The following is a 21560-nucleotide window of genomic DNA, read 5'->3' as shown; positions in this document are numbered from 1 at the left end:
ATCCTTGGATACTTATAAAGTGCTTTGTAAAACTGAATCCATTTCAGAGCTGTAAGGTTGTAAAAAAAAGTCTTTTGGGAGCACATCTTATTATTTTGATTTGGTTTATTCTGGTGCTAATGATGATTATCTGCCTGGTTTCCTCCCAGCTGACCTGCTTAGCTCCCAGGCTTGTGGGTCAAAAGCTGTGGGTAGTCTGCGTGCTGGCCTGTCTTGGAGTCAGGAGCCACGGGGCTTCCAAAGTTCATGGCTCTGGGGCAGACTGCCCCAGGGCCAGGGCTGTGTTCCCTTTCACAGAAACTTTCTGAATGCTTTGAGTTTTATCATAGAAACATAGAGCTGGAAGGGACCCTGAGAGGTCATTTAGGCCATCCCCCTGCCTTGAGGCAGGACCTAGACCATCCCTGACAGCTGTTTGTCTAACTGGTTCTTAAGAACCTCCATTGCCAGGGATTACGTAACCTCTCTTACTAACCAAGTCCTGTACTTAATTATCCTTATAGTTAGAAAGCTTTGTTCCAAATTTGGAAATACAGAAGTCGTCCAAAACTGGGTCACTTTTCTCCACCCAGCTCTAAATAAACTCTTATATGGGCTTCTGGCCTTGATGGAACAAAGCACTTGTATGGTTGACCAATGGTACTTCAGGAATGCTTAAGTAGTTTCCCCAGAGGGCCTCTTATGCATTGAACACAGAAGACTAAGGATCAGTTAGGGAACTTTTAGGTCCACCAAATATATGTTCAAAGTGTTGGGTATGCTTTGCAGTACCATCCATAGATCTCATTAAGAGATCAAAACTGCTCTCAGATACAGACATTGCTCTTGGCCTTGATTTCAGTAGGATTGCATATGTTCTTGTAAGGACAGAATGTGGCTTGGTGTCAACCTGTTCTTGGTATTGTATTTCTTTGCAGCTGCCATATTGCTTGGTTGGTTCTGAAATAGTTTATTTTTATTCATATATATTCAAATGTTGCCTGGTAAATTATATTTCCATTTGTATTTATTTACTCAGATTTTATTTAGTTTGTCACAATATATTTCTGAATAGTTGTTTGTTTTTTATTCATTTAGGATGGTGTTTTCACAGATTCATTAACTCAAATTGAAATGGGTAGTGAGGCAGCTCTTTTCTTCTGCAGCTCTCAGGATGACTGATACTTTGTTACATGGGTGCTTGCAGACATGTGCCTGGTACACACACCAAAGTGTAAAATTTTATTTCTTATGGGTGGACAACATTTCTCATGGCAAAGTTTCCTTTATTCATCATCAGCCCTCCTGTTAACACCTGGCTTTATATAACTGCATCTAACTGCGTCTTCTGTGGGAGTGGCCATAGTCACTTATCAGGATTTCATCATCATTTCACACCAATACAGGGGCGGCTCCAGGCCCCAGCACGCCAAGCGGGTGCTTGGGGCAGCATGCCGCAGGGGGCGCTCTGCCGGTTGCCGGGAGGGCGGCAGGCAGGCAGCCTTCGGCGGCATTCCTGCGGAAGGTCTGCTGGTCCCGTGGCTTCGGTGGAGCCGTGGGACCAGCAGACCGTCCACAGGCACGCCTGCGGGAGGTCCACCGGAGATGCAGGCCTGGCGACCGGCAGAGCGGCCCGTGGCATGCCGCAATGCTTAGAGTGGCAAAATGTCTAGAGCCGCCCCTGCACCAATAGAAGGGTGTAATTACTTTGGGAGATTTAGGACATAGTGCAGGCAGGTTGCAATGGGTGGCCTCTAAATGTAAAAATTTTAAACTGCTTGGTATGCTGCCCTCTTTTCCAGGACAGAAGGAAGCTATCTAATAGCCATTTATTCTGAATAAAGTCAAAGGGTTGTGGCTGAAATGATACTGAAAGCCTGATCGTGTATATTGGTCCATAACAATAACTCTGCACTATACATAAGCCTGTAGCAATAAGAGTGAAGATTTCCATTAAGAGCAAAGGACTGGGAAAGCTGAGCTCTTGATGTCAAAGGCTCAATATTTATGTTGCTCTCAGTCCTTACTCCTTTAGGACATTTTCCTCCTCAGGAAACCTGTCCCATAACAGCTGCTTTATAACTGGCAAGGGAGCACCAAATACATAGTGACTCTGTCTTCCTCCCCGCCCCCCCACCCAGTGTTTAGAAAATTAGGGAGTGGTAGAAACCAAATAGCCAATGACAAATTGGGAGATCAGTTTGACCGTTTAGATAAATTAATGGAGAAAGACAAAATATGCGATGAAAAAAAAGAGCTTTAATGTTTCCCCATATAAAGCACCCTGTACAAAAATTACATAATCTTTCTCATGGCTGTTGTAAGTACCAGTTAGAGTCATGAATACAAGAATATGATTACCCCCTGAAAAACAAAATGGCCCCCTCCCAAACACACACACAAGCATTAACTATGGCTTGAGCAATCCATAAAAGGTACATAAAAGTATTTGGCATGTTGAGCACCTTCTTCTAAAGTGCAGATCAATACAAATAAATCTGCCTAAAAGATTTCATACAGGACTAAGAAAGACATCTTCCTGCTGCTTTGGTACAGTAATATCATCCTAAATTCACACAAGCAAGAAAGTTCCTTGTGATTTAAAAAAAAGAAAGGGTCACTTGTGATATGCTGTATCAATTACCATTTCACGGCTGAAGTCAGTAATTTCATTGGAGGTGAGGTGCTATTGTGTCAAAATCTGATTTTGTGTCCTACAGGGGGCTGTTTAGTGATGCGCCAACCAGATGCTGACAGGTCATGTAACCCGCCGTGCAGTCAACCCCATTCTTACTGTAGCGAGGTACGTGTCACTGCATTGGAACGGCGTTGTTTCAATACTCTTACTGTACGCTGCAACACAAAAACAATGAAGGCTAAATGAAAAATAGTACATAGCTTCTCATTAGTTTTCAAAATATTTTGCACAATAGAATCATGATTACTGAAGCATTTTCAGAGCTCTCACTAGTGTTTAATTTTTTTAATCAACCTCAGATCATTAACCTTTACCATTAAATATGTAAACTGCACTGCTTTGATTCAATAGAAGATGCCACACAAATACATCAAGAGGTGCCCTCCAGGCTATTGCGCATCAAAACAATCTTCTCTTCCAGTCATCAATGTTGTCCTGATTTATAGCACTCGGAGAGCTGTGTTTTTCTGCTACACAGTGTAAAACACTTGTTTCCTACAGACCAGAACATGTGGTTGTGAAGAAGGGTACACTGAAGTAATGTCCTCTGATGGCACACTCGAGGAGTGCACACTCATCCCTGTGGTAGTGATCCCCACTATGGAGGACAAAAAGGGAGATGTGAAAACCAGTCGAGCTGTGAACCCCACCCAGCCATCCAGTAACCAGTCAGGACGAGGAAGGACCTGGTTTCTGCAGCCTTTCGGACCAGGTGAAGTTATTACATGAGCAGTTAATGATGCTAAGTACTGCCACAGCATTTGGCATTTAAGCTGCTCTGATGCCAAAAGTCATTAAACGTTTATTTAAGGAGGCAGTCATCTGCAAGGATTGAACAAAAAGGAAGAGGCATAAGTAACTCCACCCTTCGCTGCTGCTGCATCAGTATATTTAATTAAACTGTATATTACAGAAGGGATAGAATTTTCTTCCCTTATATTTCTTGTTTGAAATTTTCCAATGAGAAGAACTGGAAATACTGTAGAGGAAAAATACTGTGAAAGGCCTGGGAAATAGTGACAGTTTGCAGCACTTACTGGATATCAGATTAGGCAATTGAGGTAAAAAATATGACTGATAAAACTGTCAGGAGGCCGAAACACTCTAAAGACTACAAGGACCTGGATGCCTTTTTTCCCCACTGATACCACTGGTATGGTTGTGGTTTGTAGAAGATGTAAACATTTTAGCAGGTCAGGTTTTCATCTGAAAGTTTTATTATACTTCTAACGTTCTCAAACATCTCAGCTAAAAGTATCTGCATCACCACTGAAATGCTACAGTGATGAGAACTATAGAAACATGTTGGATGAACAGATTGTCTTGATCTGATGCAACTACGTTTCTAGCCTGATCTTTTAAGAGCTCCACAATAGTAGTTGTTTGTATTGTGGTAGTACCAAGTAACCCCAGTCAGGCACCAGGACCCCATTGTGCTAGGCACTGTACAACAGAAAAAAGGTATAGTCCCTGCCCCAAAGAGTCGGTACTTTTAAGTACTGCTCCACCATGAAAAGAACTTTAATCAAAACACCATGCTTCCCTAAACAAGCGCCTCATATTTTTTACATGCTATCCCTGTAATTCTAACTGACCTGACCTAAAATCTCAACTAATAGCTAGCATTACCCCAAAGCGAGAGAGAATTCCATTCAAATAAACATCTAGACACTTGGATGTTCATCCCTACAAAATTTCCAGTACTTCCTGATTTCAGCTAAAATGGAAATACCAGTTACCGCAAGTGAAACATGAATAGCACGGAAACAGTCTCTGTAGTTTCAGTCATTCCACTTTCGGTGAAAACCAGGAAGGTGGGAGCAAAAGTAAAAAGCAAGCAAATGTTTTGAATTCTGAATAGGTTTACTTGATTCAGTTCCAATTTTGATTGAACATTTAGATCATTCTTAATTTTATCTAAACCAATATTCCCATCTCTAAAAATTATTCCACCTAGTTCTGAAAGAATCATCGTAGACAGTTTTTTGAAAATTTCCAGATAACATTATACAACTTGAACTTTGGCTTTAGTTGTAGATTAACAAAAAGATCAGAAATTGTAAATGATCCTTCCTCCTTTCCCCCGCTGCCTCCCACCCCAAAAAACCTCACCACCTTGCTGAATATAAGTAACCCTGTAAGGAAGACATTGAACACTTTAATCATAATGAAATCTGAATTGCTATCACTTCCAATATTGGATAAATCAGGGCAAATCTACTGCCTCAGTCCATCTTTAATGGATCAGTTGTTTCATTGCTTCAGGTTATTAAGTTTTATTAGCTCCATTACATTAATTCAGCAAAAATGCTTTTCTGTTAATTAATCTAAATCAAGTAGTCTGCATGACTGCTATCCCTGGGTTGTTAGATAGTATAAAACCTGTGTACCTACCTATGCAGCAGCAGGGAAGGCTCCTGGGAAGTTTAGGAAGCAAACTCGGTGTGACTACATTTATCATTATTTAGCTGTAAAAAGCTCCATTGTAACCTTCACTGAAATAGCTTTTTGGTTCTGTAAAGTTATCAAAGTACTATAAAGGGTTGGCTTGAAGCTCACAATTTCACCTATACTTGCTAGGTATGATATTGAAAACAACGCCACATGAACAGAGAGTGGTTTGTTCTACCCTCCATGGGCATATTTTGCCCTAACATACATTACACCCTATACCATCCTATTGACAGTACTGGGGATGTATATGGTATAGTCAAGGCACAATTTGACCCCTTGTGTGTAAAATAAGTCACACAAATGTGATTGGGATATATCACATGTGCATTGACAAGAAAATTCATGTGGGTATATATGTTCTAGTCAGCCTGCTGCATAAGAATTTGTTTTCAAATATTAGATTCGCTTTAGGGACAGGTGGGACATATTTTTTCTGAGCTAGTGCAATGTCAAACCAGTTCAAACCTAAACCTATTTTTAAAAAGGACATGTGAATAAATACTTCCTTCTCTCTAACCTTTTCTGAAATCCATCTTGGGGCTCAGCAGGTCACAGAATCTTTGCTGGGTCAGTTTCCATCTTCACATTTCAGGAGTTGCAAAGTTTCCCCAAAGTCAAATAGGGACAGTGCATTATGAACACTTTCAATCTTCAACAGGGAACCCCAGATTATGAAAGATTTATTCCAAGCATTCAGCCAAAACCCACTAGAGAGTTAGAGCAGCTTTCTCCCTCTTTCTCCACAGAAGAGAGGGGTGTTCATTTGGGGCTGTTAGAGCCTGTTTGATGTCAGGGGAAAAGAGGAGGATGTGATATGTCTTGTAATTATAGGCATGTAAAACCGAGCTGTGAAGATATAAGATCCTTGATAACAGCAGACTATACTTCTGCTTTTCCTTAGACTAGAGGCCAACAATAAGTTTGAGGGGTGGGGAGAGGAAGGAAGATGTTCCAACAATGCAATTAAAAAGGAAGGAATCAGAAGATCATTGTCTAGGTATGCAGCAAGGAAAACTGTTGTACTGAAGACAACGTACAGACTATATCAGACACTAGATTGGTCACTAATGCTATCTGAAAAGAGAAAAATTAATGTGAAAATGAGAACATGTAGATTAGTTTGCCAAAATAAAAGTTGCACTTAAAGTGTTTCCCATTTCTCCTGAGTGAGGAGTACAACACTTAAAATTGTACTCATTCTGCAGGGTTACCCCCTACGAACTAACACAGTTCACATCACCCAGTTTCTCCCGTGTCCACCTGCTCAGTCCTGATAAGCAGGCGGCCTATTAAAAAGAACAGCATGAGTGCACACTCAGTGCAAGATGAAACAAGATTCTGGGCCTTTTGGGTGGTTGTCCTGCTCACGACTGGCAGTGCTCACTTGTAAATCAAACCAAAACTGCTCTAACATTCAGCCTTGTCATCTTGAGAATGTTTTTAACCAAACCTATAACTGAGTAATCTAATAACCCTTATACATATTATACTTTAATGCTGCCTGTGCAGACAATTATTATTGCTATTCAAGCCTGCAATGCAACAAGACTAATCTGTAAACTAATGACTAACATTCATTCCTTTTAGATGGGAGGCTGAAGACCTGGGTTTATGGTGTAGCTGCTGGTGCATTTGTTTTACTCATCTTTATTGTTTCTATGATCTATCTAGCCTGGTGAGTTTTTTAATTATTCCTAAACGAACTAGTGTCACATGGACTGTGGATTGAGCATTTCACTGAATCTGATTCAGATATGGGAACTACATCGAGTATGCAGTCTTCAGAGTTTGGTGTGCATACTGGCAATTGCTACTTATATGTACTTTTTCAGTGGATTAACAACTTTCTTGAGGCCTGGAAAATACTGTTTTACAAATGAGCCATGTTAAAGATGTCTTTAGTAGTTGTGTGCACTTAAAGGCAGTTACATTGGAGACATTCAGTTTGTCTCCATTAAGAATTACTGTATTAACACCCAGAATAATACCCCCGCAGCTGTGTTTTTGGAGGTGTAACAATCCTCCCCCCTCAAAAACGTGGCCAGGTAAGGCCAATCTAAAGTTTGTTCCCTGTGAATGGTACAAGAGGTATATCGGGGTGCCCAAATTTTGTGACCAAATGCTGACATAGCAACTTACCAGGAGCCTGAGGTATAATATGCCTGTACATATTATGCATACATGCTATGGGCCAGATCTTAGCCTCTGTGGTTGCTTTGTGCCAAGACTAATGCAAAGCTTGTAGATCTAGCTGCCTGTGGATTCCTGCAGTATGGAGGAATCACTGGGTTTGGTTAGGACCAATATAGCAGCTTCTGTGTGATCCCACCAGTGTGAAGGTGACATGGCCAGGGAAAAGAGTGTTTGGCCAGAACACAAACAATTCTCAACCACTGGAATGACTCCTTTTGGGGACATAGGTAGATGAAGCAATTTTGCATAGCCCTCAAGCAACTCTAAATTGAACTTCAGAGCTGGGATGGGATGGTATAAGAGTGGTTTAAATATATCTTCATGCCCTGCCCAAGTGAAGCTAACAGTTAGAGTTTATATATATTAATCTAAGATTACCAGTGCGGGAGAATGAAGTACATTTTGTTTGTGCATTTTAGATAGTTACATGTGTGTCGAGTGTATTTAAAACACTATTAAATTAAAATCGAAATTAAAGATAACTAGAGTGTGGGTACCCACGCAGTATAGGCATTCCCTGGCTGATGATACCATTTAGAATTAATCTATTCACTGCTGCCAGTATATGTATTTTGGAGGATGTACCAAGATGCACTAGTCAAGAAGTTCTTGTTGGAGATAGTATGTTACAGCAACAGGTATTTAACTCAATAATGTAAATGATTAATTTCAGGCACCATATTCAGATCAAGTTAATGATGAAAGAATACCACCGGTGATGGGCCAGAGCCTCTAATCTGAACCCCTTAAAATTTCAAGGGAAGTTAAGATATTTAGGTTCCAGATCAAATCTACAACTGGAAGGAGCCTGGTTGTGGTTTTGATGCAGCCAACATTTTGCACAGAAAACAAAATACTATTCAAAATGTTGGGCATTTCTCACCATAGTGCCATCTTGCAAAATTTCCCACCACATTCATGGTTTTGGTATAGTCATATACCAGAACCAAAATCTAATCTTGATTCAAACATTCAGCCTCTCTCTGAGAATTTGGTATTTAAAGAGACTGGCTTTGGGATGTTTAAAGGGGTTATTTCAGATGAACCTGAGGACTTATATACTTAGATTTTACCTACAAACAATCCATCTAGTTTATAAATAATTACTATACCACATTAGTTTTTCATTTACAGAGAGAGGTTGGTTTTAAAAGCTGAATTTATTTTCTCATAACTTTATTAATTGTTTCAGCAAAAAGCCAAAGAAACCCCAGAGAAGGCAGAACAATCGACTGAAACCTTTAACACTGGCTTATGACGGAGATGCAGATATGTAAAATATAATTTTCCATTGCAACAACTGGATTCTACATTACTGTGTTGAAATCAGAGGGTATTCAAAGGCACAGGGGCATGCTACAGAGTGGATTTTAGGTGTTTTTGTTTGTTTTTTAAGAACTGCACCATAAAACAAAGAAGAATGGCTTTCACAATGCCCATGGATATTCAAGGCATTATTGCTTTTCTCTAAACCATGAGCACAGAGAATTCTGGCAGATTGGAAACATCAATGTGGTTTTTTGAAACTGTCAAAACCACCCTAGTCTCCAAACCACTGTGGCTGACTTAGTATTCACAGTTGAGAGCCCTGATGCCAGACTTACCTTCACCATTAACCAAGTATAATCACTGAGCATGAAGAGTTTGTACCAAGCTGTCTATAACTCTTTTTATTCAAGCATAATATATATACTCAGTTGATGCATATGTATTATTCTGTCAAATTATATTCTTGTTAAAGAGCATTTTAATGCTTAATAAGATGTTAACTGAGAAGATTGAACAAGTTCAGGATCTTGGCAATTGTGTAGCTTGTGTTAACCTGCATTTCAGAGGGCAAAAATTCTCTTGCAAGACTGTTCTATTATCACTCCAAAGTATCTAGGAAGAAAACATCCTCAGATTCAGTATTTTATAGGGTTACTGCCTGGAAAAATGAATACCTGGTGTAAATGTTACAATATGTTTCTACTTTCTCTAAGTCTCAAACTGTTGCCTGCATCTTTTTTGCTACATGTAAGGCAAATTTTTGCACTATATTAGTGCAGCATGATATGCACTTAACTAGTATTGCCATAGAAACTGCCTCTTTTCAAAAAGGATGACGATGCATCTTGTGCCAGGAGTGTCAAGTAGGCATTTAAGTTCTTGAATCCTGAAGAGAGTAGAGTTCAGCTTGGACTGTGACTGGATGGAATCAGCTAATACATGTACTGTATACACTGTTTCTCATCACAGCAGCCATTTTGTAGTCTATATCATGGCAGTAATATAAGTGTCTAGTTTCTTGCCCCATCTACTTATACAAATGTAGATTCTCCAGTTGGTTTCTAATTGTACTTTGAAGGCTGTTTATGACTAGATTTTTTATATTTGTTAACTTTGTTAAAAAAAAAAAAAGAAAAGTGGTTGCCCTCTCATCTTGCATGAAATATTCTGATTTGTTCAGCTAAAAAGAAGAAAATGTGTTGCTTATTTTTCCTCTCACTAGCAAAATAATTGCCATTGTAGCTGTCAATGCAAAACCTTCCATTTAGTTAGGATAACTGGATGTAATCTTCACCTTTAATTATTCAGCTAAACTCTTAAAAGTACTGGTTAATGAAGGATATCAAAATATTTGCCTCACTAAACAGTCAGATAACTTTTTCTCAACTCTGGTAGTATAACAGTTCATTGCCACTCATTTCTTTACTCTAGTACATCCCTAGAGCTTTTCACTGTTATGCTTCCAAAATGAAGCATGATGGACTACCATTGTAGCTGTCTACACCTGTCACATACAAGACTCATGACCTGAGAGGGCTTACTCTATCAGAATGGCTTCTAGGTGTAGCCTAAAAGAAAAATGTAAATGACTGTGCTATTACCAAGCAATATAATGTCAAGACTTTATCACGCAACCTTTAAAAAAAAATGTCTAAAGTTCAGTATTAGTTTCTCAGGTCTTTTAATAACCTCCACTATTCCTGTGCACCAGTTTTTGTACAGCCTGTAAAACTACACACTTGCCAACTTTGGGCTGGCTCGCATGTCCACCGAAATCAATGGGCAGCATGAGTCCTTATTCCATGTCAAATTATCATTGAAATCAGTGCATTTTGTTCAAAAATCAAAAGTAGACTATGGTAATACCGGTGTTTTGATCACTATGATATTGATCATCTTCTCCTAACGCATAGGTAAGAAGAGAACAGATGAGTGTGTCAATTAGCAATAGGCATTTGCGCAGGTTCAATTTCACACCTTACACCCCAATCCTGCAACTTGTTGGTGGACTGCCAGACCTGCCCAACACTCCACAGAACTCACTATGGCTCCTTGCTGCAGCAGTAGTTCACTTACATACACCAAGTTGCAAGATTGAGGCTATAATTTTACATCATTTCATACAGACTTTAGGGCAAAAAAAAATTATGTACAAAGTTAAGTTCTTTGAAGTGTTTGAATGAGAAAAAAATAAAAAGTTAGTTCTTACTTTATCAGACAGACAAAAAAATGCACAGTGGGAAAGTTATCAAATTGCAAATAAACTTTAAAAAGATGATGATGAAACTTGGTCATGGATTATATAATTACCTTTGGAAGCCCATTTCTGGGTGTTGAATTGTTTCAGGCTAACATCTCTGTCAGTGTGGAGGGTTCTTTAAACTCGCAACAAGTTACCACTATTAATTACATGGGCTAGTCTTTTAGCAGGAGCACCACTGTACTGCTCACCGTGAAGCCTGTGTGACCTGAACACCCAAAATTTCCAAATTAAAGGTTTGCTATCATCTGTTGCTCCCATTACTATTGCTAAAACACAGACAAAGAATGAGTGTTTGGCTTTTACAATCTATACAAGTATTTTATGAGATAAGAAAATCAAGAGCTGGTACAGATCAGCAATTGTATTAAATTCTGTGTTTCATAAAACTGGAGCCAGAGTAGCCTATTCTTTCTTTATGAAGAAAAGCATTTTTTTTTTAAAAGATGTTTCGGCCATGAGGAGAGTTGTAAGTCTTTAAATCTAAAAGTTACAAAAGGAGGTCAAGTCCTATAAGTATGAAACAGTAAAATAAATAAAGCAAGTTTCGTATAGAATGAAGAGTAATTTGCTTTAAAAAACAGAGTGCTTCTACAAATCCAGTGCCTAAAGCAGCCACTACGTAGTTTGTTAGTTTGTGAAAGTAATGTTTCCAGTGATCAAGTGTCTCTAAACCATTCAGAAAATAGTTGAGTAGATATTTTCTTGTTGGTGTGGTGGTTTGTAATTTCCTTTAAAATCTGTAGTTTCTAGATTACTGTGTCTGCTTTGAGTCCTGGAGCAGTTTCTTTTCAAAGCTTTGCTGATACTGCACAAGCTTCTGTATGTTTGCTACAATGCACCCATTTTAAAATTCCCTTTCTGCCACCAAAGTGTAATAAAGTCCATTTTCCAATGTAACAATCTGAAAAGACCCACTTAAATACTTTGTATAAATCACTGTAAAATATACCTTGGATGAAACTGAAATCTGTCTTTTACCTTTATGTAAATTGTGCTCACCCAAATTAAGAGTTTATTTTGCCTAACTAACTTAATTTACTTGAATATTTATTTTGTAGAATAAAGAGGCAGCTGTCTGAGGAATGTTTACTTTTTTTTTTTTGGTTAATGTTAATTTGTAAATTGTGTAATGCATTTTTATTTTTAAAATTATGTATATTCTTTTTAATGCACAAAATGTTTACGTACAACTACTGCAAATTTGTGTATATTGTCACTAAGCTTTATTCAGTTAATATAGATGGCATGTGAAAATGTAACAAGGCTTACATTTTCATATGGGTTCTTTTTATGTAACTGATGTATTGCTGACAATAAATATAAACACAATCATTTTCACGTGTCTGTTTTTAAATGATTTTGGCTGTGGTGGAGGAAGATGCTAATAAAAGTCCATATCCCTAAAATATTGCCATCTTTGAAATATTATTTTTACATGAAAGTAAACTGCAAAGCTATTCCTTCAAAAAATAAAGAGGAAATTGTTTACTCTCACAAGACAGACATCTAGGCCCATTCCTGAAGTCCTTATTTAGGCAAAACTGTGCAATGACTCAAGAAAAAACTGCAGTGTCAGGACCTCTCTGAGTATGAATAGATAGTTTATATTACAATGTCAAATTCTGCTGCTCCTTTTCTGAACTCAAAACTTGGTTCTTATAAAGAAATGTCAGTGGAAAAGTCATTTATAAAAATATTGGGACAGATCCAACTTCCACTAAAAGATTCCCATTGATTTCACTGGATCTGGCACTGTGTTGAGTAAAAGACCAAAACAGAAACAAAACCCCACACCATAATGGCTTACTACTTTGTCATGTGCAGTGTGGGTGTTAAATGCATGATGGCCAAAATAATCCCAATCTTTTCTTCCCAGCAAATCCACTACAGATTTCTAGGGTTTAGAAGAGACTCTGAAGTTTTCTGGAGATTGTCTGTATGTTCCCCAAAATAGTTCAATTATTATTTTTTTAATGACCATTTCTGAGGTATATTTTTATCCACTGGTTCAGTATATACCTGCCTCCAGCATTACAGGCCTACTTTATAAAAAGTGTCTCCCCCCCATGCCCCACCATGGTGTCTATCTGTTTAGTTTCAGATTGCAGTGAAATAGTATTGCAAAATCAAAGACCATTTTTAAAAATTCAGTCCTGTATGTCCATAGGATTTGTCAAAACCAAGATGTGTTGCTAGCTGCACTACATACTGTATAAAATAAAAAATGTACTTTTTTTTAATAAAATTGTCATATGTTGCACTGTGACTATTCCTCAGGGTGTATTCTGTTTATAGTAGAAAGAGCTGTGCTCCCATTTTCAGTGTTCTAACATGCCTCCACTTTAAACAACTGGTGAAACATTTACACACAGTGCATTAGTCTGCACTAAAGGTGTGCAAATTCTAGTGTGCACTAACTGGCCTGTGTGGACCCTGCTGGTGCCCAGTAAAAGTTCCCTAGTGCACATGAATATAGTACTGTTTGAAACAAAAGGATATTAATGTGCACTGGGGAACTTTTAGTGTGCAGCAGCAGGGCCCATACAGGCCAGTTAGTGTGCACTAGAATTTACATCCGTCTGCTGCAGACTAATGCACCACATAGACAAGCCCAAAGACATGTTAATACATTTCATAGATAGGAAGCTACTTGCTCCATCTCAATTTGTAAGCCACACTGTAACTAGTAATTCAGTTTGAAACCAGGATACATACCTCTTCCTGAGGAAGACTTCCTTTGAGAGACCATGAAGGTAAGCGCAATTTTGATTAAAAACATAAATCAGTATATTTTGTAGGAGATATAATGCTGGGGATGCATTAGAGAAGAACCTACATGATCATTCTACAGCTTCTTTCCCCTTTAAAGGACTTTGTTGTTCCCTACGAGAGCTCTGCAGATAAGTCTATGGTCCCCTTACCTCGTTGTTGCAGCTCTCCTGGTCTTTATTGCAACTCTCTCCCCATCATCTCTCTGTTTTTTTCTTTGTAATAGCAACAGTCACAATGCCCAGAAGATTAACACTACCTAAAGTATCCCTCCAAAACCATTTACAGAATGCAATACTCATGCTTTGGAAAAATCTTTTTTTGTTGTCACAAACCAAAGGACCATAACCAAGTTGATATTAGACGTATCTAACCCACTTAACTGTCCTTTTGCAGACACCTTGCTTTGTCTTTTTGGCAAACTCCTTCCTCAAGCGATGACTGCAGTCCTGTTTGTCTGCAGAGCCTTCTCCAATCAGCCAATCTGAAATTTTCTCATAGAAATTGCAAGTCATTTCATATTTTATAGCAGCTGGTTGATTTCAAGGCAAATAAGGAACCTCTGGGACGATTCTTTTCTTTGGTTCTCAATAAGATATACTGGTGAATGAATCTGAGCTTACCAGTACTGGTGCAAGAGCCGTTTGCTTCAGGGCCACACTCAGAAGGACTACCTGATATTTAAAATGTGATCCTTGGCAAAAATTTCTTTCTGAAATGTTGAAACACCAGTTCTTCAAGTGAGGGTTCCTATCTGTATTCCAGAGACGGGTGCACATGCACACCATGTGCGGGAGCTGGGAGTTTTTCAGCAGGAGTGTCCACTGACCCGCACAGTGTCTTATGTCAACACCATGCTGCATGGAAGGTAATAAGAGGCTGTGAGGGGCGATGCCCTCAGTTCCCTCTAACCACATGGTCAGAGTCGGAATCCTCTCTTCAGGCTCGTTGCCGCTATGAGAACAACAATTCATTCTAGATAGATATTTACATAAGGAAGAAGCAGCAGCAGGATTAAGTTAGTTATATAGTAGCACCATCTGGGGCCTCCCCGTCCCCTTTGGGGGATTATGACTCATCTCCTGGGGTTCAAGAAGTGCACCTCGTGTCCTTGCTCATTCTCTGTGAGCTATGAGCACACGTGTTGTCTCTACTGTCTAGGCGAGATGCACCTTGTCACCTTGCGATATCTGCAAGTCCTTCCCATCAAGGACCCACGGTGCTTGACTTCTGCTCCTCCGCAAGTTCCTCATGGTGGAGCCACTCCAGCTTCGTGCAGACTCTGATCTTGGACCATCAGTGCCAATTGTGCGCCACCCCTCACCAGTGGTGAGCGCTCCACCTCGGCTTCACGCCCAGATCAATCAACACCACTGAGACATGAGAAGGCTTACAAGAAGAACTAAAAGCATTCTCATGAACACCTCAGCAGGTGCCCATCTGAACACGCCTGTACTGTTGTCTCTGCCTCCTTGGCCACATGGCAGCTTGCACCTATGCAACACTGAATGTGCGTCTCCCTATGCGCTGCCTATAACTGTGGCTTCTCTCAGTCTGCAGGCCCCGCATCACCCACCTGGACTTGTCCTTGACTGTCACCAGCTCGGTCTGCTCCTCTTTTACCTGGTGGACCAATCCTACCAAAGTGCTCCAAGGCACCCCATCCCCATGACCACCCTCACCACAGATGCCTCCCTAGCAGGCACTGTCATAAACAGATAGCTAAGGGTTAATGTTCTTTTACCTGGAAAGGAGTAACCTGAAACACCTGACCAGAGGACCAAATCAGGAAACAAGACTTTTTCAAATGTGGGTGGAGGGAAGTTGTGTGTGAGTCCTTAGTTCTTGTCTTCTGCCTGTACTCCGTCTCGGCTATGAGAAGGATTTTTCTGTCTCCTGGCTTTCTAATCTTCTGTTTCCAAGTTGTAAGTACAAAGATAGGAAGACCATAGGTTTCTATTGTTTTCTTTTGTATTTACAGGGGTATAGTTGCTGGAATGTGTTAAATTGTATTCTTCTTGGATAAGGCTGTTTATTCATATTTCTTTTAAGCAAATGATCCTGTATTTGTCACCTTAATACAGAGAGACCATTTTTATGTATTTTTCTTTCTTCTTATAAAGCTTTCTTTTTTAAGACCTGTTGGAGTTTTTCTTTGGTGGGGTACTCCAGGGAATTGAGTCTGTAGCTCACCAGGGAATTGGTGGGAGGAAAAAGTCGGGGAAATCTGTGTGTGTTAGATTTATTAGCCTGACTTTGCATACCCTCTGGGTGAAGAGGGAAGTACTTCTGTTTCCAGGACTGGAAATAGAGAGGGTGGAATCCCTCTGTTTAGATTCACGCAGCTTCTGTGTATCTCTCCAGGAACCCAGGGAGGGAACACCTGGAAGGGAGAAGGGAAGGGAAATGGTTTATTCCCCTTTGTTGTGAGACTCAAGGAATTTGGGTCTTGGGGTCCCCAGGGAAGGTTTTTTGGGGGACCAGAGTGCCCCAAAACACTCTAATTTTTTGGGTGGTGGCAGCTTTACCAGATCCAAGCTGGTAACTAAGCTTGGAGGTTTTCATGCTAGCCCCCATATTTTGGACGCTAAGGTCCAAATCTGGGAATAGGTTATGACAGGCACACACTTGGCCACAGGGGAAATGGACTCACAGGGAGGCGGCATGCAGTCAACACACTAGAGCTGCGCATGGTCTGCCAGGCCTGCCATGTGTTCCTGCCTCTGCTCTGCAACCAATATGTCCGGATCCTCTTGGACACCACCACCACTGTGGTGTACATAGACAGGGTGGCACCAGATCCCAGTCACTCTATACAGAGGCCATCCACCTCTGAAACTGGTGTCTCCCCCACATCAACATTGTGCCCCATGCAGTGTACCTCCTGGGGGTGCAGAACTTCCTGGCAGATACACTCAGCAGGACCTCAACCCCAAATGGAAACTCCATGACCCCACACTCTGCTCCATCTGCTGAGCCTGGGGCAAGCCCCCTTCAGGACCTCTTTGCCACCTCTGCAAACTGCAAGTTCCCCCTTCACTGCTTCAGGTGGGCCAGGAATCAGGACTCCAAGATCCAGGCCCTCCTTCCATGGCACAATGGCCTTCGGTACACTTGTTCCCCCCCTTCCCCAGGTCCTCTGCAAGATTTGCCAAGACTAAGCCAGGGTCATCTTGATAGCTCTGCGCTGTCCCAGACAGTTCTGGTTTACTCAGACTGTTGGCCCACCTACCGATCAGACTCCCCACCTTGCGGGAACTTTTCATCCAGGACAACGGCATGGTTCACCACCCCAACCCAGGCCCACTCCAACTGATGTCCTGGTTTTTGGATGGGGCTCATGTGTAGACAGCACCTGTTCATCACTTATCAGCTGTATCCTTACACACAGTAGGCAGGAGTCCATGAGGGCATGCGGCACACTTCATCTCCTGAGCACAACACCACAACCTCCCCCTCCATGCCCATCTCTATGCCTATTGTCCTAAACTACCTCCTGGAGCTCAAGAACTTAGCCCTCACACTCAACTTGATCCGGATCCACCTCGCAGCCCTCAGTGCCTTTCTCCTCCAATGGATGGCCAATTGATGTTTAACCAGACCTACCACTACCCGGTTTCTGAGGAACTGCTCCCCACCAGTCCTTACCCCTCTCTCACGGGACCTCAACCTCCTGCTGTCTGCCCTCATACGGCCTCCATTCAAACTACTGGCCACATGCGGCCTTGCCCACCTATCCATGAAAGTCCTCTTCCTGATGGTCATCACTTCTACCTAGTGGGTCAATAAATTGTTGGCCATGATGGCTGACCTCACATGTACAGTTTTCCATAAAGACAAGGTGTCCTGGCACCTTCATCCTATGTTCTTCCCAAAGGTTGTTTCAGAGTTTCATCTCAACCAGTCCATCCACCTTTCAGTCTTCCATCCTAAACCACTTCCACAGACAGGATGCTGCACTCCTCGGACATGTGCAGAGCACTAGCCTTCTACTTGGACAGGACTCATGCATTTCATGCCTCCCCATGCCACTTTGTAGCCATTGAATAATGGTTGAGAAGGCCGGCACTTTCCTTGCAATGCATATCCAATTGGATCTCTAAGGGCAAGATCACTGAGCACTCCACGTAGGTGCATGCGCCCACCTCCATTTCCCTGGCGTACAAGCCCTGGCACCAGATTGGCTGGGCAGCAACAAGGCACCCTGTTCATGCTTTTACAGTGCACTATGCCAATAATATGACTGTAGGATGTACAATCTTGCAGCAGACCTTACCGACCACATCTTCATACCCACCTCCAAGCTGATCACTGTTCCATACTCACCCACATTTGGATTACATATAGGGACCATCACTTGAAGAAGAATAGGAGGTTACTTACCTATAACAGGAAGTTCTTTGAAATGTGCGGTCTCTATTTGTATTCCAATACTTGCCCACCTTCCCCTCTGCTTTGGACTCTCTGTGCAGTGGTAAGAGGTAGACTGAGGGTGCGTTGTCCCGCATGGCCTCTTATAACTTTGCATGGAGCACGTGGCCATGTAAGATGACCATGCAAGTAGGTCAACGGACTCTGCTGCTGAAAAATGTCTAGTTCCCATGCATGATGCACATATACGCCTGCATTTGGAATACAAATAGGAGCCATACATCTCAAAGAACCTCCAGTTACAGGTAAATAACCTCCTCTTTCCCTCCTACATGCACCTCATATTTTATTAAAATTGTTTTATTCCATGAAACTAAAATCTGTCATTTACTGTTACATATATTATACTTGCTGTGTATTGATGATGTTTTGTTAAGTGCAAAGTGTAATAAGAAAAGCAAAAGAGGAGATTGAAGAACAGCTAGCCAAAAACTCCAAAGGTGGTAATAAAATTTTTTTTAAGTACATCAGAAGCAGGAAGTCTGCTAAACAACCAGTGGGGCCCCTTGACGATCAAGATACAAAAGGAGTGCTTAAAGACGATAGTCATTGCAGAGAAACTAAATGGATTCTTTGCTTCAGTCTTCACGGCTGAGGATGTTAGGGTGATTCCCACACCTGAACTGGCTTTTGTAGGTGACAAATCTGAGGAACTGTCACAGATTGAAGTGTCACTAGAGGAGGTTTTGGAATTGATAAGCTCAACATTAACAAGTCACCAGGACCAGATGGCATTCACCCAAGAGTTCTGAAAGAACTCAAATATGAAGTTGCAGAACTAGGTTTGTAACCTGTCCTTTAAATCAGCTTCAGTACCCAATGACTGGAAGTTAGCTAATGTAATACCAATATTTAAAAAGGGCTCTAGAGGTGATTCCGGCAATAACAGACCGGTAAGTCTAACATCGGTACCGGGCAAATCAGTCGAAACAATAGTTAAGAATAAAATTCTCAGACACATAGAAAGATGCAAACTGTTGAGCAATAGTCCACATGGTTTCTGTAAAGGGAAATCGTGTCTTACTAATCTATTAGAGTTCTTTGAAGGGATCAACAAACATGTGGACAAGAGGGATCCAGTGGACATAGTGTACTTAGATTGCCAGAAAGCCTTTGACAAGGTCCCTCACCAAAGGCTCTTACATAAATTAAGCTGTCATGGGATAAAAGGGAAGGTCCTTTCATGGATTGAGAACTGGCTAAAAGACAGGGAACAAAGGGTAGGAATTAATGGTAAATTCTCAGAATGGAGAGGGGTAACTAGTGGTGTTCCCCAAGGGTCAGTCCTAGGACCAATCCTATTCAATTTATTCATAAATGATCTGGAGAAAGGGGTAAACAGTGAGGTGGCAAAGTTTGCAGATGATACTAAACTACTCAAGATAGTTAAGACCAAAGCAGATTGTGAAGAACTTCAAAAAGATCTCACAAAACTAAGTGATTGGGCAACAAAACGGCAAATGAAATTTAATGTGGATAAATGTAAAGTAATGCACATTGGAAAAAAATAACCCCAACTATACATACAATATGATGGGGGCTAATTTAGCTACGAGTCAGGAAAAAGATCTTTGCGTCATTGTGGATAGTTCTCTGAAAATGTCCACACAGTGTGCAGAGGTGGTCAAAAAAGAAAACGATGTTAGGAATAATTAAAAAGGGGACAGAGAATAAGACTGAGAATATATTATTGCCCTTATATAAATCCATGGTATGCCCACATCTCAAATATTGTGTACAGATGTGGTCTCCTCACCTCAAAAAAAGATATTCTAGCACTAGAAAAGGTTCAGAAAAGGGGAACTAAAATGATTGATTAAGGGTTTGCAGAGGGGTCCCATATGAAGAAAGATTAAAGAGGCTAGGCCTCTTCAGCTTGGAAAAGAGGAGACTAAGGGGGGATATGATGGAGGTATATAAATCATGAGTGATGTGGAGAAAGTGGATAAGGAAAAGTTATTTACTTATTCCCATAATACAAGAACTAGGGGTCACCAAATGAAATTAATAGGTAGCAGGTTTAAAACAAATAAAAGGAAGCTCTTATTCACACAGCGCACAGTCAACTTGTGGAACTCCGTACCTGAGGAGATTGTGAAGGCTGGGACTATAACAATGTTTAAAAGGGAACTGGATAAATTCATGGTGGCTAAGTCCATAAATGGCTATTAGCCAGGAAGGGTAAAGAATGGTATCCCTAGCCTCTGTTCATCAGAGGATGAAAATGGATGGCAGGAGAGAGATCACTTCATCATTGCCTGTTAGCTTCACTCCCTCTGGGGCACCTGGCATTGGCCACTGTCGGTAGACAGATACTGGGCTAGATGGACCTTTGGTCTAACCGAGTATGGCCAGTCTTATGTTCTGCCAATTTTAATGAACTTTAGTAAACATTTTGTAGAATAAGGTGATAACTGTCTGAAACACAGGATACCAGATGAGATTATTGAGATATCTAGCTCTGAAACTTGCCTCTAGCAATGACTGACACCTGATACTTCAGCAAGATGTACCAATTTACAATATACAAAATGTTTGTGGGATTTCTTCATATGTGGTTATCATTTGAAATAATGATCTCTAAAACAACATATGTAGAATAAATCATTTCACTGAAAACAGAGGGTGAGTTTCACACTCTCATTCACCTCCCTACCTGCCTTCTACATCAATTCTAGAACTTTCTCTTTTCTGGGCAGGAGATTGCTATATAAAAAATGAGCAAGATGGGAAAGGCTCTTGAGGATAATAAGAATAACTTATGACAATTTTTCTCCAAAATTAGTATTGGCAGGAGCTTTACAATCTTGTTCCAATTCCAGGCCCTACTAAGAGCAAAATCATTATTTTACCAGGAACTCTTTTGAGGGCCAAAGGCCCTGCTCTTTAGAGCAGACTGCATTTGAAAACCATTTAGGCATGGTTGGCATTTCTTGAATTTCAAAAAATGTAGGAAGGTTTAATCTGCTTCTGAGAACATAATATGACAACTGGGGTGCCAAGGATAGTTTAAAAGATATAAATATGTCATCCTGCTAGATATTTCAAAAGCTCAACTTTGCTATCAGTTTACTTGTTCATATTAGAAACTGATTCTCCCTCCATATGATGCTGGGAAATCCCCCCTAAAAATCTCAGTTGAGATGACACTCACCCTTTGAATTCCTACCTGTAAGGTTAATAGATAAAGTTTAGATGTTCCAAACACTTCAAGTCCCAATAGAGGAAGAATTATTCTATGTCAAAAAGGTAACACACCCCATTAGTTTTTATTACATACTGAACATAAGATCAGCCATACTGCATCAGACCAATGGTCCATCCAGCCCAATAGCCTTTCTTCTAACAGTGGCCAATGCCAGATGCTTTAGAGGGAATGAACAAAACAGGTAATCATCAAGTGATCCCACCCTCTTTTTGTCCACTCTGAGGTTCTGGCAAACAGATGCTATGGAGTCCTAGGGCATGGGGTTGCATCCCTGACCATCTTGGCTAATAGCCATT

At 40.7% G+C, this 21560-nt stretch overlaps 1 protein-coding gene across 6 annotated transcripts in view; it reads left to right on the top strand.

Annotated features, from left to right (window-relative positions):
* THSD7A (thrombospondin type 1 domain containing 7A) overlaps positions 1-13031 on the top strand; it is a 586917-nt gene extending 573886 nt beyond the window's left edge. For 4 of the 6 annotated variants that reach the window (XM_030550674.1, XM_030550671.1, XM_030550672.1 and 1 more), the window contains 4 exons: positions 2700-2782; positions 3179-3389; positions 6719-6806; positions 8517-13031. In XM_030550674.1, coding sequence (XP_030406534.1) covers positions 2700-2782; positions 3179-3389; positions 6719-6806; positions 8517-8601 — 467 coding nt within the window. In that variant the 3' untranslated portion in view covers positions 8602-13031. The remainder of the gene's footprint in view (positions 1-2699; positions 2783-3178; positions 3390-6718; positions 6807-8516) is intronic. The other 2 variants (XM_030550675.1, XM_030550676.1) reach the window with 2 other exon arrangements.
* Positions 13032-21560: the final 8529 nt, after the last annotated feature.

This window comes from Gopherus evgoodei, chromosome 2, assembly GCF_007399415.2.
Source record: "Gopherus evgoodei ecotype Sinaloan lineage chromosome 2, rGopEvg1_v1.p, whole genome shotgun sequence".
Classification (NCBI taxonomy): domain Eukaryota; kingdom Metazoa; phylum Chordata; order Testudines; family Testudinidae; genus Gopherus; species Gopherus evgoodei.
Note: the sequence above shows the minus strand (reverse complement) of the source record. Positions and strands in the feature narration are given on the sequence as shown.